Source organism: Dendrobates tinctorius, unplaced genomic scaffold (genome assembly GCF_039654945.1).
Source record: "Dendrobates tinctorius isolate UK_male_01 unplaced genomic scaffold, ASM3965494v1 ptg000007l, whole genome shotgun sequence".
Taxonomy (NCBI): domain Eukaryota; kingdom Metazoa; phylum Chordata; class Amphibia; order Anura; family Dendrobatidae; genus Dendrobates; species Dendrobates tinctorius.
In genome coordinates, this window is record NW_027361675.1 from 2,478,403 (window position 1) to 2,500,776 (window position 22,374).

Genomic DNA, 22,374 nt, shown 5'->3' on the forward strand with positions numbered 1-22,374 from the left:
CTGGTCTATGGGGGTCACAGTGAGATATATGGGGGTGGAGCAGGGTGACAGCAGCACAGAAATCCAGGAAACATTTCTGCTGATTGATGGCCTGTTCTGATCCAGACTTTGCATGCAAAGACCACATTCCCCTCCTCAGATCCTGTCCTGGCGATGTGTGAAAGCGAGGCGACAGGCACAGTCCGGGGTGACACTGGGAAGCAGGCTGGGGGGAAAGGTAGCCATACAGTAACGATAAAAATGAGACCCCTTTCTTCAGCTGCCTCACCAGCCCACCCCTGACTGCACCTATTACCCCTGACCCGTGTGCAGGTGCTCAGCCAGAACCACCCTAGAATGCTTTTAGCAGATAATACTGCCATAGTGTTCTCACATAATACCGCCATATACTTCACACAATACCACAATGTAGATCACACATAAAACCAGCAGGGTGACACAGCACAGAGTATTTCAGGAGAGCAGTATCACACGGGATAGGATTAGATACACGGCTCAGCAGTCAGTATCACACAGGATAGGATTAGATACACAGCTCTGCAGACAGTATCACATGGGATAGGATTAGATACACGGCTCAGCAGTATCACACAGGAGGGGATTAGATACACGGCTCAGCAGTCAGTATCACACAGGAGAGGATTAGATACACGGCTCAGCAGTCAGTATCACACAGGAGAGGATTAGATACACGGCTCAGCAGGCAGTATCACACGGGAGGATTAGATACACGGCTCAGCAGGCAGTATCACACAGGACAGGAATAGACACACAGCTCAGCAGTCAGTATCACACAGGGGAGGATTAGATACACGGCTCAGCAGGCAGTATCACACGAGAGGATTAGATACACGGCTCAGCAGGCAGCATCACACAGGAGAGGATTAGATACACGGCTCAGCAGTCAGTATCACACAGGAGAGGATTAGATACATGGCTCAGCAGTCAGCATCACACAGGAGAGGATTAGATACACGGCTCAGCAGTCAGCATCACACAGGAGAGGATTAGATACACGGCTCAGCAGTCAGCATCACACAGGAGAGGATTAGATACACGGATCAGCAGTCAGCATCACACAGGAGATTAAATACACGGCTCAGCAGGCAGTATCACACAGGATAGGATTAGATACACAGATCAGCAGGCAGTATCACACAGGATAGGATTAGATACACAGCTCAGCAGTCAGTATCACACAAGACAGTATTACAGATATGCACACACTGGTGAAACTTCCAGCCCCCCCCCCCCCCCCAATTATACACTAGACTATGGGCTGTATATGTCACTGTCCTCCTCAGACAGCCATAAAAGCTGTCATAAAAGGGAAGGTGTCAGATTACCGGAGATCACTGGGGCTGTGAGTGAGGAGGCGGAGACAGAGCAGGAGGACAGTGGAGCTGGAGCAGGAAGCACAGTGCAGAACGTGGAGCTCAGCAGATAGCACTGGGCTACAGTAAAATGGCGCCCAGCCACACCTACAGCAGTGAATGGTGCAGCCCACAGGGGCATGCCCAGTTCTCTGCTAATGAGGCTGCAATGTGGGGTCGGGAACCGACCACAGTCTCCTATGTCCAGGGACGGCCATATTTGCAGACTTTATGAGTCCTCCACAGATCTGCAAATCAAGATGGCAGCGCCCAGTGGCTACATTAAAACATTATTACAAACAAACCATAAATCCTGGTTAGTACAACATTTGCTGAAACATGTTTTGTTACTTACTCTTTTTTTGCAAATTATATAAAATTGCGGCACCTTCCCTTTAAGGAATCTAATTCACCTTGTATCCTGTTATGTGTATATACAGAGCCTTACAAAAGTATTCGGCCCCCTGGAAATTTTCAACCTTTTCCCACATATCATCCTTCAAACATAAAGATACCAAATGTAAATTTTTGGTGAAGAATCAACAAGTAGGACACAATTGTGAAGTTGAATGAAATTTATTGGTTATTTTAAATTTGGTTGGTATCTTTATGTTTGAATCATATGTGGGAAAAGGTTGAAAAGTTCCAGGGGACAGAATACTTTCGCAAGGCTTTATGCTCCACTTTCTGTCCCCTGGCGCCAACTGTGTTCTTTACAGCCATCACTACTAAGTCTTCAAATTCCCTTTTACTTTATTATGCTTTGCTAATATAGCGCTATACAGACATTGACACTGTCCCCGATGGGGCTCACTATCTAATTTCCCTATCACTATGTCTTTGGTGTGTGGGAGAAAACCGGAGACTACGGATGAAATCCACACAAACACGGGAAGAACATACAAACTCCTTGCAGATGTTGTCCTTGGTGGGAGCTGAACCCAGGACTCCATCGCTGCAAGGTTGCAGTGCTAACCACTGAGCCACCGTGCCGCCCATGGACTACATTTCCCAGTCCTTTTTCTAGGCTGTAAGCCAAAAATATTCACACATCTTGTAACCCTGCCTAAACCCACTCCACCCCCAGCTTTACATTTATAATGTCACACTGCCTCAGCATAATATCCTGTCCAGGAGACTGCTGCAGGCAAATCACTTAAAGGCCCAGAACACCAAACTTGGCGACAAAGTTTATCCAACACTGACCCCTTACTGACTAAACATGCTCGACTAATAGGGTGGATGGAAAGAAATGTATGACATATTATGGCATAATATATGGGGCAAATAGAAATATACAGGGAGATGGGAGAGCTCTGCCGAATAGACGCTCGGAAGCAGAGAGTGAGCTCTGCCGAATAGACGCTCAGAAGCAGAGAGTGAGCTCTGCCGAATAGACGCTCAGAAGCAGAGAGTGAGCTCTGCCGAATAGACGCTCAGAAGCAGAGAGTGAGCTCTGCCGAATAGACGCTCAGAAGCAGAGAGTGAGCTCTGCCGAATAGACGCTCAGAAGCAGAGAGTGAGCTCTGCCGAATAGACGCTCAGAAGCAGAGAGTGAGCTCTGCCGAATAGACGCTCAGAAGCAGAGAGTGAGCTCTGCCGAATAGACGCTCAGAAGCAGAGAGTGAGCTCTGCCGAATAGACGCTCAGAAGCAGAGAGTGAGCTCTGCCGAATAGACGCTCAGAAGCAGAGAGTGAGCTCTGCCGAATAGACGCTCAGAAGCAGAGAGTGAGCTCTGCCGAATAGACGCTCAGAAGCAGAGAGTGAGCTCTGCCGAATAGACGCTCAGAAGCAGAGAGTGAGCTCTGCCGAATAGACGCTCAGAAGCAGAGAGTGAGCTCTGCCGAATAGACGCTCAGAAGCAGAGAGTGAGCTCTGCCGAATAGACGCTCAGAAGCAGAGAGTGAGCTCTGCCGAATAGACGCTCAGAAGCAGAGAGTGAGCTCTGCCGAATAGACGCTCAGAAGCAGAGAGTGAGCTCTGCCGAATAGACGCTCAGAAGCAGAGAGTGAGCTCTGCCGAATAGACGCTCAGAAGCAGAGAGTGAGCTCTGCCGAATAGACGCTCAGAAGCAGAGTGAGCTCTGCCGAATAGACGCTCAGAAGCAGAGTGAGCTCTGCCGAATAGACGCTCAGAAGCAGAGAGTGAGCTCTGCTGAATAGAAGCTCAGAAGCAGAGAGTGAGCTCTGCCGAATAGAAGCTCAGAAGCAGAGAGTGAGCTCTGCCGAATAGAAGCTCAGAAGCAGAGAGTGAGCTCTGCTGAATCGACGCTCAGAAGCAGAGTGAGCTCTGCCGAATCGAAGCTCAGAAGCAGAGAGTGAGCTCTGCCGAATCGAAGCTCAGAAGCAGAGAGTGAGCTCTGCCGAATCGAACCTCGGAAGCAGTGAGTGAGCTCTGCCGAATCGAAGCTCGGAAGCAGTGAGTGAGCTCTGCCGAATCGAAGCTCGGAAGCAGTGAGTGAGCTCTGCCGAATAGAAGCTCAGAAGCAGAGAGTGCGCTCTGCCGAATAGCAGCTCAGAAGCAGAGTGAGCTCTGCTGAATAGAAGCTCAGAAGCCGTGCGCTCTGCGGAATACAGCCCTGCCTACCCACACAGCATGAAAATGATGCTACAGCAGATAACAGAAGCAAGCCAGTAACTCAGGGAGAATCTGAGGTGATATGACAGGAAGTCAGTATTTTCATCCAATGATCATGCAACAAGGAGAGCAGTTCAGGTTTCAGAATGACTTGGGCTCTTTTAGAAATGCCTTACTTTCCCTTCTGTAACAGTTCACATAAAGGGACTTGGAAAAGTAGTGCCTAACCACTTTAAGGAAGTATTCCCATCTTCCATCCATAACATTAGAATCTGTCATTTCATGATCTGTGGGAGCTTGACCTCTACCAATCCTAAGAATGAAAGGGGCTTAGGGCTAATTCCTTTTCTTAGCATTACCGCGCTCCCATCCACTTGACTGTGCACTGCCCCTTTCACTTACATTGGACCATTCTGTAGTTCCGTGCACGGCATGTGTAGGTTGGCATTGTACAAGAAAAAAGGAGCTAAGGGGAAGCACTACTAAATCAATGCTGCACTAACATCATTATGAAGATCAGTAGGTGACCAAGAGGTTGGACCCTCAACCCAATCACTGCATAAGATGCGAATGAATACCCCTTTAAGATTATTGAAACAATCTGGGGGGAAAAAAAAAACCAGTAGACAACCACGCTAATGTTTAATAACTATTTTTATTTTGGAATGTACATATACACAGATGTGTAGCTGCCTCTGTATAGGATACCCACCTTCAAATGAACAAGAATCAAATACACAAGAAACCATTTCTTCTTTACAATCATTAATACAAAAAAAAATGAATAGAAACATTTGTAAAGGTATAAATTCAGACACAGAACAAAAATATTGTATATACCTGTAAGATTATCTGCATTAGATTGGTTTATAACTTAAATGAGCCTTGTAAAATAGGTTAAATTAACATCTCCTTTAACTCTCTCATTGCCAGAAGAAAACAACTGACAAGTTACACAAAAAAAAACAAAGAACACAGGTTAGCAAAACAATATAAGCATATGTTAAAGCTACAGAAAGTGCAAATATTTCACATTCATAATATGCATTTCCCAGCACGCATGGTTAATGAAAGTCCTTTTGTTTGAAGGAATTTTGGTTCAGCTGATTAGCAAACGATACAATACAGAAACATTAAGAAGAGGCCTGACATGCTAAAAACCCTGCTTTTCCTGGGAAACTGTCATGCAACAGCCAAGTATCAGCCTAACCCTACTATGACATTATACCTGTAAGTCTTGTCTGCCTGGGGAAAAGAAAAAAAAAAAAAGTTATACATGTGCGATATGGTGTAGAAACAAGACACAGAACAGGACAGAGGCAGTTGTGTGCCAGGGACACCCAGGCCATATAATAGCTCATACACGGGAACCCTGGGTCCGGCGTTACATTCACTGCTAGCTTTGTACAAGGCGACCGGCTCTGAACATCGGCGTAAAAATCTAGTATCTATAATAGCCCACAAAGGCCCTCTAGGATGATAATGCTCACAGTGGGGCACATTTATGAAGAGGCCATAGACTTGCACAGAGTCATAGGATGGAGTGGGCTTCATGCAGCCCACCTAGTAACCGGACGCTCACACATACAGTTCTGGCCAAAAGTATTGACACCCCTGCAATTCTGTCAGATAATACTCAGTTTCTTCCTGAAAATGATTGCAAACACAAATTCTTTGGTATTATTATCTTCATTTAATTTGTCTTAAATAAAAAAACACAAAAAGAATTGTCCTAAAGCCAAATTGGATATAATTCCACACCAAACATAAAAAAGAGGGTGGACAAAAGTATTGGCACTGTTCGACAAATCATGTGATGCTTCTCTAATTTGTGTAATTAACAGCACCTGTAACTTACCTGTGGCACCCAATAGGTGTTGGCAATAACTAAATCACACTTGCAGCCAGTTGACATGGATTAAAGTTGACTCAACCTCTGTCCTGTGTCCTTGTGTGTACCACATTGAGCATGGAGAAAAGAAAGAAGACCAAAGAACTGTCTGAGGACTTGAGAAACCAAATTGTGAGGAAGCATGAGCAATCTCAAGGCTACAAGTCCATCTCCAAAGACCTGAATGTTCCTGTGTCTACAATGCGCAGTGTCATCAAGAAGTTTAAAGACCATGGCACTGTGGTTAACCTCCCTAGATGTGGATGGAAAAGAAAAATTGACAAGAGATTTCAACGCAAGATTGTGCGGATGTTGGATAAAGAACCTCGACTAACATCCAAACAAGTTCAAGCTGCCCTGCAGTCCGAGGGTGCAACAGTGTCAACCCGTACTATCCGTCGGCGTCTGAATGAAAAGGGACTGTATTGTAGGAGACCCAGGAAGACCCCACTTGTTACCCCGAGACATAAAAAAGCCAGGCTGGAGTTTACCAAAACTTACCTGAAAAAGCCTAAAACGTTTTGGAAGAATGTTCTCTGGTCAGATGAGACAAAAGTAGAGCTTTTTGAGCAAAGGCATCAACATAGAGTTTACAAGAGAAAAAAAAGGCATTCAAAGAAAAGAACACGGTCCCTACAGTCAAACATGGAGGAGGTTCCCTGATGTTTTGGGGTTGCTTTGCTGCCTCTGGCACTGGACTGCTTGACCGTGTGCATGGCTTTATGAAGTCTGAAGATTGCCAACAAATTTTGCAGCATAATGTAGGGACCAGTGTGAGAAAGCTGGGTCTCCCTCAGAGGTCATGGGTCTTCCAGCAGGACAATGGCCCAAAACACACTTCAAAAAGCACTATAAAATGGTTTGAGAGAAAGCACTGGAGACTTCTAAGGTGGCCAGCAATGAGTCCAGACCTGAATCCCATAGAACACCTGTGGAGAGATCTAAAAATGGCAATTTGGAGAAGGCACCCTTCTAATATCAGGGACCTGGAGCAGTTTGCCAAAGAAGAATGGTCTAAAATTCCAGCAGAGCATTGTAAGAAACTCATTGATGGTTACCGGAAGCGGTTGGTCGCAGTTATTTTGGCTAAAGATTGTGCAACCCAAGTATTAGGCTGACGGTGCCAATACTTTTGTCTGGCCCATTTTTGGAGTTTTGTGTGAAATGATCAATGTTTTGCTTTTTGCTTCATTCTCTTTTGTGTTTTTTCATTGAAGACAAATTAAATGAAGATAATAATACCAAAGAATTTGTGTTTGCAATCATTTTCAGGAAGAAACTGAGTATTATCTGACAGAATTGCAGGGGTGTCAATGCTTTTGGCCACAACTGTATCTTTATGATGTCTTTCTCAAAGCCAGTGTTAGGAGTGAATTGTAAAGGGGGACGGGAGACAAGACAGGATAGAGATATTATATTTTTAAAATTTAAACATCCTAATTTTGGCTTCAAAAATGCCAACAAAATGGCATGTGTCACAATCCACTAAAAGGGAATTTCAAGAAAAGTTCGGTTATCCTATTGGGTGATTTACAATCCTTAAAAGGGGTTGTCCTGAATATGAAAACATTTTTACAGAGGTTCAAACTGGTAAAAAAAACAACAAAACACTAAAGAAGTAGTCTATGCGCCCTGCTGGTCCTGATATACATGCTTAGCCAATAACTGACCGCAGTGGTGACCTGCCTCAGCCAGTGATTGGCTTAGTGGGCATTTCCAGAGAGTTGAGATAAAACCAAGATCAAAAAGAGCAGTGAGATCTGGGCAAGTGTTAGAAAGGGAAGTGCTTCTTTTTTTTTCTCCTTAGACCAGACTGATCCCTTATAAAAAATATTTTTTATCCTTTGGACAACCCCTTCAAGACAGGATCATATTTCGATGTTTAGCGCTTTATGTTAACAATGCCAAGGTGGTGACACAAAACAAGGAAAGAAGGTCACCTCTTATTCTGTAGAAAGATCAGATGGGCTTCAAAAACTGCATGCCTGAATAGAGGCTAAAGATTTTGGCATGTGATGCGGTGACTTTATATATTTCCTAGCACTCTTGATAAATCTGCCATATTGCGTTCTGGTGCCCACACTTGAAGACTTAGGGTGTGTGCAGACGCTGCGGATTTTGCTGCGGGCCCTGCGGACCAGCAGCAGAATCTGCTGCGTTGTACAGTACCATTTTACTCTGTGTACAATGAAAACCGCTGTGCACATGCTGCGGAATTTTCCGCGCGGTTTTGCTGCGGTGTCAAATCCGCAGAAAGAAATGACATGTCACTTCTTTTCTGCGGATTCCGCTGCGGTTTACCATCTCCTCCATTGTAGAGGTGATAAACCGAAGGGCTAAACCGCAGCCTAGTCCGGTTAACCGCAGGTCTTTTGACCTGAAATTTACCTGCAGGTTTTACAAAATCCGCCGGGAAAAATCCGCAGCACCTAAAAACTATGTGTGCACATAGCCTAAGTGCTACCACTCTTTATTAAATGTAGAAAAGATGTATTTGGTGTGTACCAAGCAGTACATGCATGTTTGTACACAGGCCGATGAACATGTCTGTAGTGAGGATAATCTGTAAAGCAGAATAAAAGAAAAAGCCTATGCACTTACCCGTTCAGTTCATGAATAGAGCCGAAAAGTCCTTCAGCACTATTAGGGCAGGACCATGTGCAGCAGATGTTGGGAGGCAGAAAGTAAGGAAACCACCATGCCGTTTGGCACAGTATAGACTATACTATTTTTCAAGGGCAGTCCTTTATTAGCTGCACAACTCCACACAGAAGTTTTACTAACAAAACTTGTGCAAATATTAACAAGCTTTTTGAAAAAAACAAAAAAAACAAAACAACGCATAAAATAGTATGTCTGTGCCATTTACAACATTTTCTTGGCTGGTAGGCAATTGCTACCTGTAGCCTTTAAGTGCACCAATATGTGGACAATAAGAATACCTGTCTAGTCACTTAGCTTGTGGAGAGGAATAAAACGACTAATATGAACACGGCAGCCCATATTCTTAAAACATGTGTATGTATTACACGACACTAGAATATATAAAAAGCAAAACGAAACAAGAACTCAGTGCAAATGGTCAAACTGCTCTGTATATGGAGAAGAGACCGGTTATGTCTCGCAAGATAACTGTCTACAGATTATTTGTACAATTCTGTCACATGCTGACCTACAATTTTCCTAAGGCGGCCAATCCACCACATCATGTGCTCATATATACTCTTAAGGCAGACATTTCTCTTCAGAAATATAATCATCTCAACACATCCATAAAATGTATGGCAATTTATGTGCAATTATGATAAGTAATAACTAATAATAGGGTTAACTATTAGGGCCAAACATGAAAGCTTCCCAAAAGGAATGATTACGAACAGCACCAAATTAGAACACTACCAGAAAATCTTATACACCACCCCTGAAAAATAAAAATATCTATAATATACAAGCCGTGCATTAATAGATTAAGTAAAAGCCAAGTTAAAGAAGTTGTCCACTACTTGGACAGCTTCTCATACCCCTCTCGCTTGGCCCCCATACTCACCTCCCGGGCTGGCGCCATTCCCGCAGTGTAGGCATTCGCTCTCCCCGGGGCTCTTATGTGATGTTGTCACATGTGACCCCAGCGCGTCACTGTCTCCACCTCCTGTCGAATTGAGAATGGAGAGGAAGTGAGAGATCAGTTTCAGCCCGGACTTCCTCTTCATGTTCGATTTGTCCAAAGATGGAGACAGCGACGCAAGCAGTGACTGGGCACCGGGGTCATATGTCACAACACTGCATAAGAGCCCCAGGGAGAACAAGTGCCGACATTGCGGGAACAACGCCGTTTCAGGAGGGGTATAGGCTTTATACCCCTCTCGCTTGGCCCTCATACTCACCTTCCATGCTGGCGCCGTTCCCGTGGTGTCAGCATTCGCTCTCCTCAGGGCTCTCATGTGGTGTTGTCACATGTGACACCGGAGTGTCACTGTCTCCACCTCCTGTCGAATTGAGAATGGAGAGGAAGTGAGAGATCAGTTTTAGCCCGGACTTACTCTTCATGTTCGATTTGTCCGAAGATGGAGACAGTGATGCCAGTGCTGATTGGGCACTGGGGTCATGTGTCACAACACTGCACAAGAGCCCCAGGGAGAGCAAGTGCAGACATCGCGGGAACGACACCGGCTCGGGAGGAGAGTATAGGTTTTATTATTTCATGGGGGCTAAACATTTTGATCAAGAAGGGGTTGTCCTAGGAGATGACAACCCCTTTAAAAGGGACCATTACCCTCCATTGGATCCACATTACAATCCCCTCTAAATGTTTCTATAATAAATAAAATATGGCCCAAGCACTAATGCATACACTGTGAATGCCAATACGCCCTACTGTGAGCGTTAAGACACCCTATAAATCTCTCCCTGCCATAAAATATAGCATTCTTCTATACTGCACGCTAACATGACAGTGAAAAGGCTAAACACACAAACTACTTCAGGTGTACAGAGCAGCAGATTACTTCAAATCAATTCCTGGGAATGTAACACAATGAGGGTAGCTCTAGAAGTGACGAAAGCAGGAATCTGGCCTTATAACATCAATCCGCAAACCAGATCAACGTTATACATGGGGTGGATTTAACGTCTTCCGCTAGGGGAGATTAGATGCAGGTATACAACACAAATTCCTTTTGATAAAGGTTATAACAAAAACCAACAAATTAGATTTCACTGCAAAAATACTTAAAGAAAAAAATCCAGTTTTAAGCAACATTAGAGCATAATCAGTTGATGACTATTAAAGCCAGATTCAGTTTATATTTATATTCATTTAAAGGGGTTGTCCACTGGAAAAGTCTTTTTAGCAACAGGCTCATAGAAGTTTAAAAAAAAAAAAAAAAAAAAAAAAAAAAAAAAAAAATGGGACACATTACAAGAGTCTCTTTATGTCCCTAATCTGACAATTATTGAGTGTGTTGGTCTTTATTTCTTGGTCCAATCTGAACACAGAGGAAATATCCACTCAGCCCAATCCCTGGTCGCAGTGAGGACATTCCCAGCGACAGACTGGCATTCCTGGTGTCAAGACAAAATCAGGAGGTAGAGGCCAGCAAAAGATCTGGATCAAAAAACGGGAGTAATGGCAGATTGGCGAGGTGACTATTGCTTATTTTCTTTTTGTCAAACCATGAACCCATTTCCAAAAACTTTTCTCCACTAAAGAACCCCTTTAAAAGTGATTGTATGGGACTTTTATATTAGTGGCCTATTCTTAGGATAGTAATCAATATCTGATCCGTGGAAGTGTGACATTCAGCACCACCGCTGATCAGCTGTTCCAGAGTGGGGCGGGAGCCAGAAGTGCTCAGTTGTGGAGCTGCACAGAACAGTTAACTGTATAGTGGCTATGGTATTGTACTGCACATCCGCCCCGTATTGATTTGAATAGGGGGCAGATGGGCAGAAATTCGTTACAATCACTATACAGTTGACGAAGCTGGGCAGCTCCGCAACTGAGCACTTCCAGCCTTTGCAGGCTCCATCTGTAGGGGTGCAACCCCGACACTCAAGTCAATCAGATATTGAGGACCTATGTTAAGTATAGACCATCATTATATAAGTCCGAGACAACCCCATTAACTACTTTCATCACTCCGCCTTTATAGGAACCCTCGCATACAAAGCATAAAAGAAAGTTGTACAAGGAAAAAGGAATAAATCTTAAGCCACTGATTTATAAATACTGGCATGCGTCTCCACACAGAGCATCTATACCAGCACATTATTATATTTCACTTTATAAGTAAAAACACAATGTGGACGCCATCACATTCCAGTCGCTGTACAGAGGTGGGATACAGACTAGCTGCAGACCTGAAGGGGTTTGCTGGTGTGGAATTGTAACACTGGTCTCTTGAGCCTATTTGTATTCAGCTGGTAGCAGCACACAACATGGGAGCCCAATAGGTGAACTCACTAGTTTCTTGCCATCTGCATATCCTTGTCGCAGATCTTCACATTATGAAGTGTGTAGCTCACCTGCAAGTGTGCCTGTAGACAGTTAACATCCTACACTAAAATATACTGGTCATGGTAGCTTCAAAAGGGCCAGTGTGTCCCTGTAAAAGTATGGGAAAGACGGAATATAAGTAGGGTGAACTCTAGAATGACTTAGATGAATGAAGATGCTTGTTTGTCACCAGAGAAGGACCAGCTTGGCTGGAGAAGTGAGGAGAGAGCAAGAGTTTAAGGGGAAGGGTTCTGATGATTTTCATTTCCACATTGGTGAGCTGAGGGTCTGGTTAGGTCCCTGGTTAGCTGAAGGCTGTCCATATCCTGCCATGCCTCCCACACCAAAAAAGGTCATCCCTGCCATCTGCTGGGACACCTAAAACACAACACATACTGATATTAATATTCTATTCCTTGAAACACCAGAAAAACAAAATACAGTTTATGAAACACAATGCAACAGATGTTATCATACAGGCCTATATGTTACAGAAATTACCTGAGCAACATTCCACTGTAACTGTTGTCCTGGTTGCATGCCATACATTGGCTGTGCCATAGCACCCATGCCCGCTACATAGCCTGCATGTTGTGTCATCATTCCATTAGGGACCCCCATCACTGCTGCCTGCATTCCACCCATGTACCCAGCTGGGACCGCCATAGGGCCAACTACACCTGGGTGTGCTGGTTGAGTCATGATTCCCAACGGTGATGCCATCATGCCACCCATAACACCACCAGGCGAAGGAACTGCTGGAAAGCCGGTGTAAGCACTTGGATATGGCATTTGTGCTGGTGCCATGAAAAGAGCTCCTGTAGGATAAATGGAAAACGGATAGGTTAGCGAGAGAAAATTTAAGAAGGTAATGCTGAGTATGAGTCTTCCTAATGGAAACTACTTAATTTAACCTCTGCAAGTTCTCCAAATATTTTCAACTCCAACAAAGATTATGTAATCTCCTTTATTAGATACTGATGGCGGATCAAACTGATATTACACATTTATGGAATTTAGTAAGAATCTGAATGAGCAGCTAACCCAAACCATTACGGAGAATAAAGACAATAAAAAGCAATTTTGCACCCAAGGACAAGGAGGGTGCACAATCCCACTGATTAGAAATTAATTATGATACACTTGAAAATGTTCTGTTCAGACCTTGAGCAGAAATTTGGGGAGTCTGAGGCCCATAGAGAGAAAGGATTGAGTCCTTAGAAAGTTGCTTCTTTGTTCCTTCTTCGGCCTTCCCACCAGATTCTGGAAACAGGTTAAGGTTCTCTGGCACGGACCCTGAGCCGGTTACTGGCATGGAGTTGATCGTCTGTTGAAATAACCAGAGAAGGGCTCAGATATTGCTCTGTAATGTTATTACAATAACTGGTGCAGAGAAGAGTAAAAATCATACTGAGAACAGAGTACCCAGTATTCACACATACAGCACCTGTTATACCATCATACAGTCTGGGACATCATATAGTGGTGCAGCTGGAATCAGATAAGGGGTTCTCCAAGAAATGTAATAAAATAAATGCACTTTTAAATTAGACATTTTTCTAAATACCTTTATTTAGCAACATATGCTTTATCTGCTGCACTGTCAGGATTTTAAAGATGGTAACTGCCAGGACACACAGCAGGAAAGACTGCGGGACGCAGGAGACAGACGCACTAAAACTGTCAGGCTGACTGAGATGGATGTTCATTCTCTGGCAGCTAAAGAAACAGGTTAAAAATCTCCTTTAGTCCTGCTCCACTCCGTGTCCTGTCAGGGTGACTGTACAGAGAGGAATGCAAGTTCACAGTGCCTGACATAACCTATGGGTTCTGCTTCATGCAACCCCTCCTACTCATACTGCGTATCCTCTGAGACTTAGGACGGGTTCTGGTTGATGGTAAGTTGCCATCTTGGAATTCTGACAGAGAGAAGTAGATAAAGCATAACTTATTGGTATAGAAAGGTATTTAGAAAAATGTTTAATGTGGTTCTCCACTACCAGGACAAACCCTTCTCGATTTGAATGTTTGCCCCCATGAAAATTAGAAAAGCGTATACTCCCCTTCCGTGACAGCACTTACCTTCCCTGTGATCATGTGAGATTGTTGGGATACGTGAGCCCTGCGCCCAATAAGCGCTGGCTTCACTGTGTCCGCCTCTGGAGTCATTAGTAATCAAGAGGAAGGAAGCAGCCAGCCGCAGCCTTCACTTACACATACATCCAAAGGTGGGGACAGCGGGCGCAGGGCTCACACATCATAACCGCACGCGAGTGCCGATACTGCTGAAATGGCGCCGGCACGGGAGAGGAGTATAAGCTTTTTACTTTCACGGAGGCATTCAGAATGAACCCCTTTAATATTTTCATGTGTATTATTTTAGTACATTTCTCACAGAACCTCTTAAATAAAAAGATATAAGCCATGTACAGTACACAAGGCGATTTAATTTACCTGATTGGTCTTTGAGCTGACTAAGCAAGTAGAGCCAAAAAGGTCCAGTTCCTTTTCCAAGCTGGTACTTGACTTTCCATTGGGAACAGCAGTAGTCACTGGAGTGTCTTAAACAATAAGTGAAAAAGGTCAGATACAGGAGCAGAGATGTGGCGAAATACACAAGGAATCAGCACTTGCAGTTACTTTTCTAGGGACTCATTAACAGGTATCCCTAGTAGTGCTCATAAGGAGAACCAGGAACAGAACGCATTATCCTGATACTCCGGATTTTACACAAAGCTAGATAATACAGGTTGAACTTGCTACATGTGTATCAAAAAATAAAGCATTCCAATTAAAAAATGAGAAAGAAAAAAATTCTGGTCACTATGAAGAAAATAACAGATTCATCCGTGGTCAATAGAGGTCATCTCTATGACACTCATATGTCCAAGCTTGGCATAAGGGTAGTGTTGACTATGACAGAATAACACATTACACCTCTGCAACAAACATTAAAAAAAAAATAAAAAAAAACATCTCACCAAGGCCAAGAAGGTCCATGACTGGCTCTGCTGTTCTTTGCGGAGAGCTTTTAGCGAGTTGAGCATCATCCTTTCTATGAGCCTTAAGAACAAAAAGTTGACATGGGTCAAATCAGTCTTTCATGCTGGATCTGTGCTGTAAACTTTGCATATCTGCAGATGTTCCAAAAACACATCTGAGGCGATGAGATCTAAAGCAATGTCATGGAGAGGTAGAAATACTCCTTCAGTCAATTGGCCAGGTATTTCTAGAACCTGTATTTATTCAGGGTGCATGTAATAGAATGAAAAAAGATTAGGTAAACATTAGCCCCGATTTGTAGCTGTAATCGGCATAACTCAAACTGCAAAATTTGCTATTTTTCTATATTAGACCCACATAATTGGGATCAGAAGCGGTTGTGCCATCTTTTCCAAAAAAAAATACTGCAAAATACAGATACGATCTACACACACCGATTTTTCGCGTGTGACGTGTATCTTCTCGTGTTTAAAAGACACAACTATAAGCAGATTAAAAAGGGGAGCAATGCACAACAAAATTGTTCCCGATCATGGAGGCAATATGTACGAACTGAAAGCTTACCAGGGTGAGACAAGGATGACTGAATCGTCAGAAGTAATATTTTTAGACCTTCCTTTTGATATTAGCATAGCTAATGCACGGTCATTTAAAGGGGTTGTCCGGGCTTTTCACATAATCTCAGTACATATCTGGGCTGCAGAATAGTGACAATAAGTAATTTACCTTCTGTCACCAGTTTGCAGGGTTTTCTAGATATCACTCTCTTGCTTCTGAGCAGAACGTCCGGGGGGGGGTGTTCTGGCATAGAAATGAGAACTGGTCGTTTCCTCCTACTCTACTAAAAACCTGCCCTCTATAGCAACAACCCCACCCTCCATAGCAACAGGCCCTCCCCGTCCACGTGAACAAGCCCTCCTCACACAGCAACAAATCCTCCCCCTCTAGCAGCCTCAGTGCAGAGAGCAGAACCACCCAGCTGCTCCTCCCCCAGACACACACTGAACAGTGATCTATGGAAAGTGAAACTCTAGTGAGGGAAAATCGTCCTGCATTGTGGGCCACTCCATGATTACAATACATAAGTCACTCATTATCAGTGATTCCTTCCCTCAGTGTCCAGGCTGCTGGCAGTGATGGGGCTTGGGCTGGCAGTGATGGGGCTCGGCTGCTGGCAGCAGTGAGAACAGACACTGTGATGGCCAGTGATGGGGGTCTGCAGCTTCTAATCTGCACAGGGGATGGCAGTCACTGATGTAATCTGCTCTGTGACAAAGCCTCTGCTGTGTGAATGAGACAGCTCTGTGTCACTGATGTCTTCACACAGCAGCAGATTTGGTGCAGTGTATGTGTGAAGATCCACCAAACTCCCAGCAAGCTCCGGTGACCAGCACCAACCACTGCCCACTCATTGGCTGTCAGTAAACTGCACCAGCACTCATCTTTATCATCATTCCAGCATTGGAAAGAACACAGCAGTGATCCTGTATTTGTGAAAGCAGCACAATCTACATCACATCCACAATGGTAATAGATAGAGCCATTACATGTTCCATGCCATACTCCTTGTAGATAATTGTATATTGTGTAATGAAAACTCTGTGGAGCTTTCACCCTGTCCGCTCTCTCTTCTATCCTCATGTGCTCTCTCCTTTGTGCTGTCTCCCCCTGTGTGCTCTTCCCCTCTACGCTCTCTCCACCTTGATGTTTTCTTCCATCTATGCTCTCATCCCTGAAGGGCTGACACTCGAAATTTCAGGGTCCCTTACTGACAACATATTCGGGTCCCCTGGAGATGCCGCCCATCCTCCACTCCAGCTCTGCCTCCATTCCAGCATAATATATATATTTTACACATACACACACACACACAATATAGATTGTTGCTGGCTGTATACACTATAGAGACTGTTGCATGCTGTATACCCAATAGACGGCTGCTGCGGGATGTATAAACAATAGATGTCTGCTGCAGGCTGTATACAGAATAGATGGCTGCTGCAGGCTGTATACAGAATAGATGGCTGCTGCAGGCTGTATACCAAATAGACATGCTCACACATACACTGCATCAAATCTGCTGCATCAGTGACACATTCACACAGCAGAGGCTTTGTCACAGAACAGATTACATCAGTGACTGCCATCCCCTGTGCAGATTAGAAGCTGCAGACTCCCATCACTGGCCATCACACACAGTCTGTTCTCACTGCTGCCAGCAGCCGAGCCCCATCACTGCCAGCCCAAGCCCCATCACTGCCAGCAGCCTGGGACACTGAGGGGAGGAATCACTGATGAGTGACTTATGTATTGTAATCATGGAGTGGCCCAGAATACAGGACGATTTTCCATCCTCACTAGAGTTTCACTTTCCATAGATCACTGTTCAGTGTGTGTCTGGGGGAGGAGCAGCTGGGTGGTTCTGCTCTCTGCACCGAGGCTGCTAGAGGGGGAGGATTTGTTACTGTTTGAGGAGGGCTTGTTCATGTGGACGGGGAGGGCCTGTTGCTATAGAGGGCAGCTTTTTAGTAAAGTAGGAGGAAACGACCAGTTCTCATTTCAATGCCAGAACACTCCCCCCCCCCCTTGGATGTTCTGCTCAGAAGCAAGAGAGTGATATCTAGAAAACCCTGCAAACTGGTGACAATTACTTATTGTCACCATTCTGCAGCCCAGATATGTACTGAGATCATGTGAAAAGCCCGGACAACCCCTTTAATAATAGGCAACAAGACAATGGTTACTTACCAACTTTACCTTCTCAAATATGACAGGTTCGGATTTTATATCAGGTGCAGACTCAGACTTCTTCCACTTAGTTTCTCTTTCTTTCTGTTTGAAAAATTAAAAACTCATCAGCTCACATTTCCCTCCAATACACATACAGAATCACATAGCCAAGGTCCTGTTACATGCTCAGAAATTTAATTAAATAACTTGTAAAAATCCTTGAGCTGCCCTGACTTTGCCATGTTGCTCGATTGCAGGGATAATCACACTTATTGCATTCGGAGAAGAGCATGTGAAATCTCTGCCTGCAGATCAACTGGGTGTTTCTTCTGAGTGTTATCTGAGGTTACTGCCCTTTATCCCTCACTCCCAGATGCTGCCATATACAGCTTGGCAGTCTAGCAGTCTCACACGCTGTATGGTAATGATTAACATCATCTTGGAAAAAGGGGCAAGAGTATGTACCCCCAGAGAAGCAGCTGAAGAAATGCCCAGTTGGTTTGCAAGCAGAGATTTCACATGCTGTCCAAAAGAAACAAATGTGAATTTCTCTGCAATGGGGTAACACAGCACAACATGGAAAAAATGTGTCAGAATGAGGGGATTGCATGGATTTTACAACGTATTTCACTAAATTTTTTGAACAAATATCAGGTCCGGTAACATGCAGCAGTTCTTATCAAAAGAATTGCATAGAATAACAGACATGACTGAATGGGAAGCAGTTATTGCAGCAGTTTATTCGCTGACAAATGAGTAGGACATTTGAATAAGGTTTTCTAACAATAACTATCCATTATAGAGGATTCATCAAGGTCTTGTACTAACTGGGAGTGCAGTGCTGGAGGAAACAAAAATCAGCAACACTGGAGATACTCACTCTGAATGCACTGATGTCTACACTGCGATCCATGTACTTCTTCTTTTCATATTTGTCTCTGATAAATGCTTCAACTGCTCTGTACAAGGTAAATGAAGGAAAAAGAAAACCTTATAATGCACAGAGGTTCTCCACTGAATAACTTTTTGGATTAGTGAAATGAAAAAAAAAAAAAATATTCCACAAACCTGACTACAAACTATAAACGAAGTCGCAGATCAAATACTATGGATTTGCTTTTATGCCCATTAGTAAATCTTGATTTTATCTTTTTTGCCCCAAGACCAACTGTAAGTGCGAAAAAACCCACAATACTACAAATATCGAGCCACTGCATTGAATTACGCATAGGATGCAAAAAAACATGTTTCGGGCATGTTCACGATTTCCCGAGATAAATTTTGCCTCTGGAGCCCTGAATTACTTAACGGATTTGCAGTTTGTACTGGTGCAGATCTGCCTGCAGATTAGGCTAAGCAGTACATAGCTACCTGTCGCAGGGAAAGTGCTTCAAATCCGTGACGGAAAAATGTACCACCATATACATGGGATTAACATTATAAACAACGTAAGGCGGTGTGTGGGTCACCCAGATTCCACATAGGATCTGCATGAAAATTCTGCTGTGTGAACATGCTGTTATTCTGACCACAATAAACGTACCTGCAGGATCCTGACAAATGTTTGTAAAAGAGGATCAAACACTGAATATAACCAATTCAGATAAAACTTTCTTTTTTTCGTTCCTTTTTTAAGCATGTTTCAATCTTGAAAGATATAAGCAAGAGGACAAAAATGTATCTTTTTCCCATAAGAAATTGAGGCTGAAAGGATACTGGTCTGTCTGTGGCCGGATAAAACTATCCGGTAAGAAGGCTTCGTACAGTCGTCTTGCCTTCCCATTTCCCATCTCTTCCATACACTGGAGAAAAAAAAAATAAGACATTGATATCATTTATTTTTTATTAGATTTTTCTCAAGTCCACATGATACCTTTTTACCTGTATCTGTTCTTGAGTCCACTGATCCAGATTGACAGATTTCACCCGTGAGATGTGGACGCCAAGGTTCCTGTGGACACCCGCACAGCGGATGCACATAAATACCCCAATATTCCAAGACGCCCATCTTGGTCCTGGGGAGAAGACACATTAATGAGACCTTGTTGGGAGGAAATATATGCTCTCCCGTCACTTGACCTGTTCCCCATTTGTCCCCTCATACAGTGTGTTATATACAGGAAATGAGACGTCTTGTGAGTACTGCATTGATTCTGACTACGGATACAAGAAGGAAGGAAAGGAGCATAGAGAAAAGTATCCACTTCAGCAGAAGAGTTATGCAGTTATATCACATTTCTCTGTCCTGGCACTGCATGCCAGGAAATAGTCTATATTCCTGAGCCATATCCTGCATGTCCATCATCCAGACACGAATCTTACTATTGTAGATATATCAGGGACACAACACACATCTCACATGACTTCCCAATCCTTTGATCAGCACCTCACTGCAACAATGGAACGGCACTAAATTGGGAAAGCATCCTACCTACACAACACTGCTGACTATGGACCTCAGAGCAGGGGACGCATTAACCAGGCTGTTCATGCATTACTATGGCCGGGAGTTACCATATATTTAAGGGATTGTTTTATGAAGGAAACCCATGTCCAAGTGCCCTAATAAAGTACATGGACATTATGTGTCAACTCATTTTCTCATCTGAATGGCCATCATCCACAGCAGGGGATGTGCGTGGCGACCACAGCTACCCACATCAAAGTCAGTGGTTTGCTGGGAATGGAATACATGGCGATCAGTTGATCAGCGTGTGGGCCTTAATGTGAAAGGGGTGGTCTCAGATAAAACAGCCCATTTGAAAGAGGGGCTGCGTGATGAGACAACCACTCTAAACCCCCTCTTACACAGGCCGATTTCTGACAAATACTAGCTGAACTACTAACATTTAATGGTCTGTTCACAAGGTACAACAAATTCTATGAGGACAGAATGATTATGTCCCTAAAAAGCATACATATTGTTGGCACATCCCGTGTATATTGGTGAGGTGCTGTTGGCATCAATGATGTACTGGACAATATAAAGGTTCTTTCCAATCACTTGGTGGACAAATGTTTGGTTTGTTTGTCAGATAATCGGTGGCACGTTTTCATGGTTCAAGGATCAGAAACACTCACTTACTGATCAATGGTAAATGGGACTGGGAGGAGAAGACGTGCTCAGAGGTCATACTATTGTTGCCTCACATGTACTGCCTCCAGGTATGAAGAGAGACCAAGAATGAGCACATCAGACTATACATTAGGGTGACCGGATCTCATATGGGGGGGAAAAAATGTCGGAATCTTGTTCATCTGGACCCCACAAAACGATTCCCCTTTCCAGATAATGAGATAGCCAAAATTTCAGCTCGATCAAACGACGTTAACCTGTGCCGCTCGTCGCTCAAAGTTTGAAAAAATCCAAATTGAGGTATTTTAAGATTTAGGTATTTTGCATAGTCTGTTAGACCAGAGTTCCCCAACTCTAGTCCTCAAGGCCCACCAACAGGTCATGTTTTCAGGATTTCCCTTGTATTGTACAGGTGATGCAATTATCACCTGGGCAATACTAAGGAAATCCTGAAAACCTGACCTGTTGGTGGGCCTTGAGGACTGGAGTTGGGGAACCCTGTGTTAGACTATAAAGAATGTGACAACAACATTGCAGAAATAGCCCTGACCAAATTTTCGAACCATTTGTGGTATTTGAATGCAGAGTTGGTGGGATTATCGTTTTTTGATCCCACCATTACAGACAATGAAAAGTTGTTAATGGCTAATAAATTGCTCAGTAGCACAGATGAACCATCAGAGCACGCTAACCTACATGAGTTGATAATTTTACATAGTTATCTAATCTATTCTAGAGCTTTTGTTAAAGTAGTTTTTGAAACGTCAGAATATAATGCTCGGCATTTGCTTACAACTTGCAGGACATATTGCTTTTGTTCTTCATCTTTTGTCAGAAGGTCGTTAAAGTTGGTTACTTCCTACCTCTTAATTTTTCTTTCCTAACTTTTGGATTTACAACCCTAGCGTGCTCTGATGGTTCATCTATGCTACTGAGCAATTTATTAGCCATTAACAACTTTTCATTGTCTGTAATGGTGGGATCAAAAAACGATAATCCCACCAACTCTGCACTCAAATACCACAAATGGTTCGAAAATTTGGTCAGGGCTATTTCTGCAATGTTGTTGTCACATTCTTTATAGTCTAACAGACTATGCAAAATACCTAAATCTTAAAATACCTCAATTTGGATTTTTTCAAACTTTGAGCGACGAGCGGCACGGGTTAACGTCATTTGATCGAGCTCAAATTTTGGCTATCTCAATATCTGGAAAGGGGAATCGTTTTGTGGGGTCCAGACAGACAAAATTGCGACATCGATTTTTTGCGGTCACCCTACTATACATACACATAAGCTGCCCTGGTCTGAAGATACACAGCAAGTTACAACACTGATAGTCCCATGCTCTGAAATAAACTTCACGCATAGCGAGATCGTTAGCGAGATCACTGAAACGTCACAGGTTTTGAGACACAACAGTGACCTCGCCAGCGATCTTGCTACGTGTGACACATAGCTGCGACCGGCCCCCCCCGCTGCAATATCGCTGATCGTGCTCGAATGTCCTGGGCCAGTTTTTGATTGTTGGTGTCCCGTTGGCCAGCATGCATCGCTGTGTTTGATGCCATAACAATGACGAGCGACCTCGTTGGTGACTCAGAACTCAGGGATGCAGGCATGATTTTGCTTTGTCTTTTCAACGCCCCCTCAGCTCCGATTGGTGGTCTCAAATTAGGATCTTTGTAGCGTTTCCTTTTATAAGTCAGCTATCAATTATATGCAATC

General features: G+C 43.7%; 1 protein-coding gene across 1 annotated transcript in view; it reads right to left on the reverse strand.

Moving 5' to 3' along the window:
• Positions 1-4,587: 4,587 nt before the first annotated feature.
• Positions 4,588-22,374, reverse strand: part of SMAP2 (small ArfGAP2) — a 36,682-nt gene continuing 18,895 nt past the window's right edge. The window contains exons 2-10 of the mRNA XM_073571865.1: positions 19,452-19,585; positions 19,287-19,372; positions 18,451-18,529; positions 17,589-17,672; positions 14,819-14,900; positions 14,292-14,398; positions 13,002-13,164; positions 12,339-12,655; positions 4,588-12,215 (exon numbers count right to left, since the gene is read on the reverse strand). Of these exons, the coding sequence (XP_073427966.1) occupies positions 12,099-12,215; positions 12,339-12,655; positions 13,002-13,164; positions 14,292-14,398; positions 14,819-14,900; positions 17,589-17,672; positions 18,451-18,529; positions 19,287-19,372; positions 19,452-19,585 (1,169 nt within the window). The 3' untranslated portion in view covers positions 4,588-12,098. The remainder of the gene's footprint in view (positions 12,216-12,338; positions 12,656-13,001; positions 13,165-14,291; positions 14,399-14,818; positions 14,901-17,588; positions 17,673-18,450; positions 18,530-19,286; positions 19,373-19,451; positions 19,586-22,374) is intronic.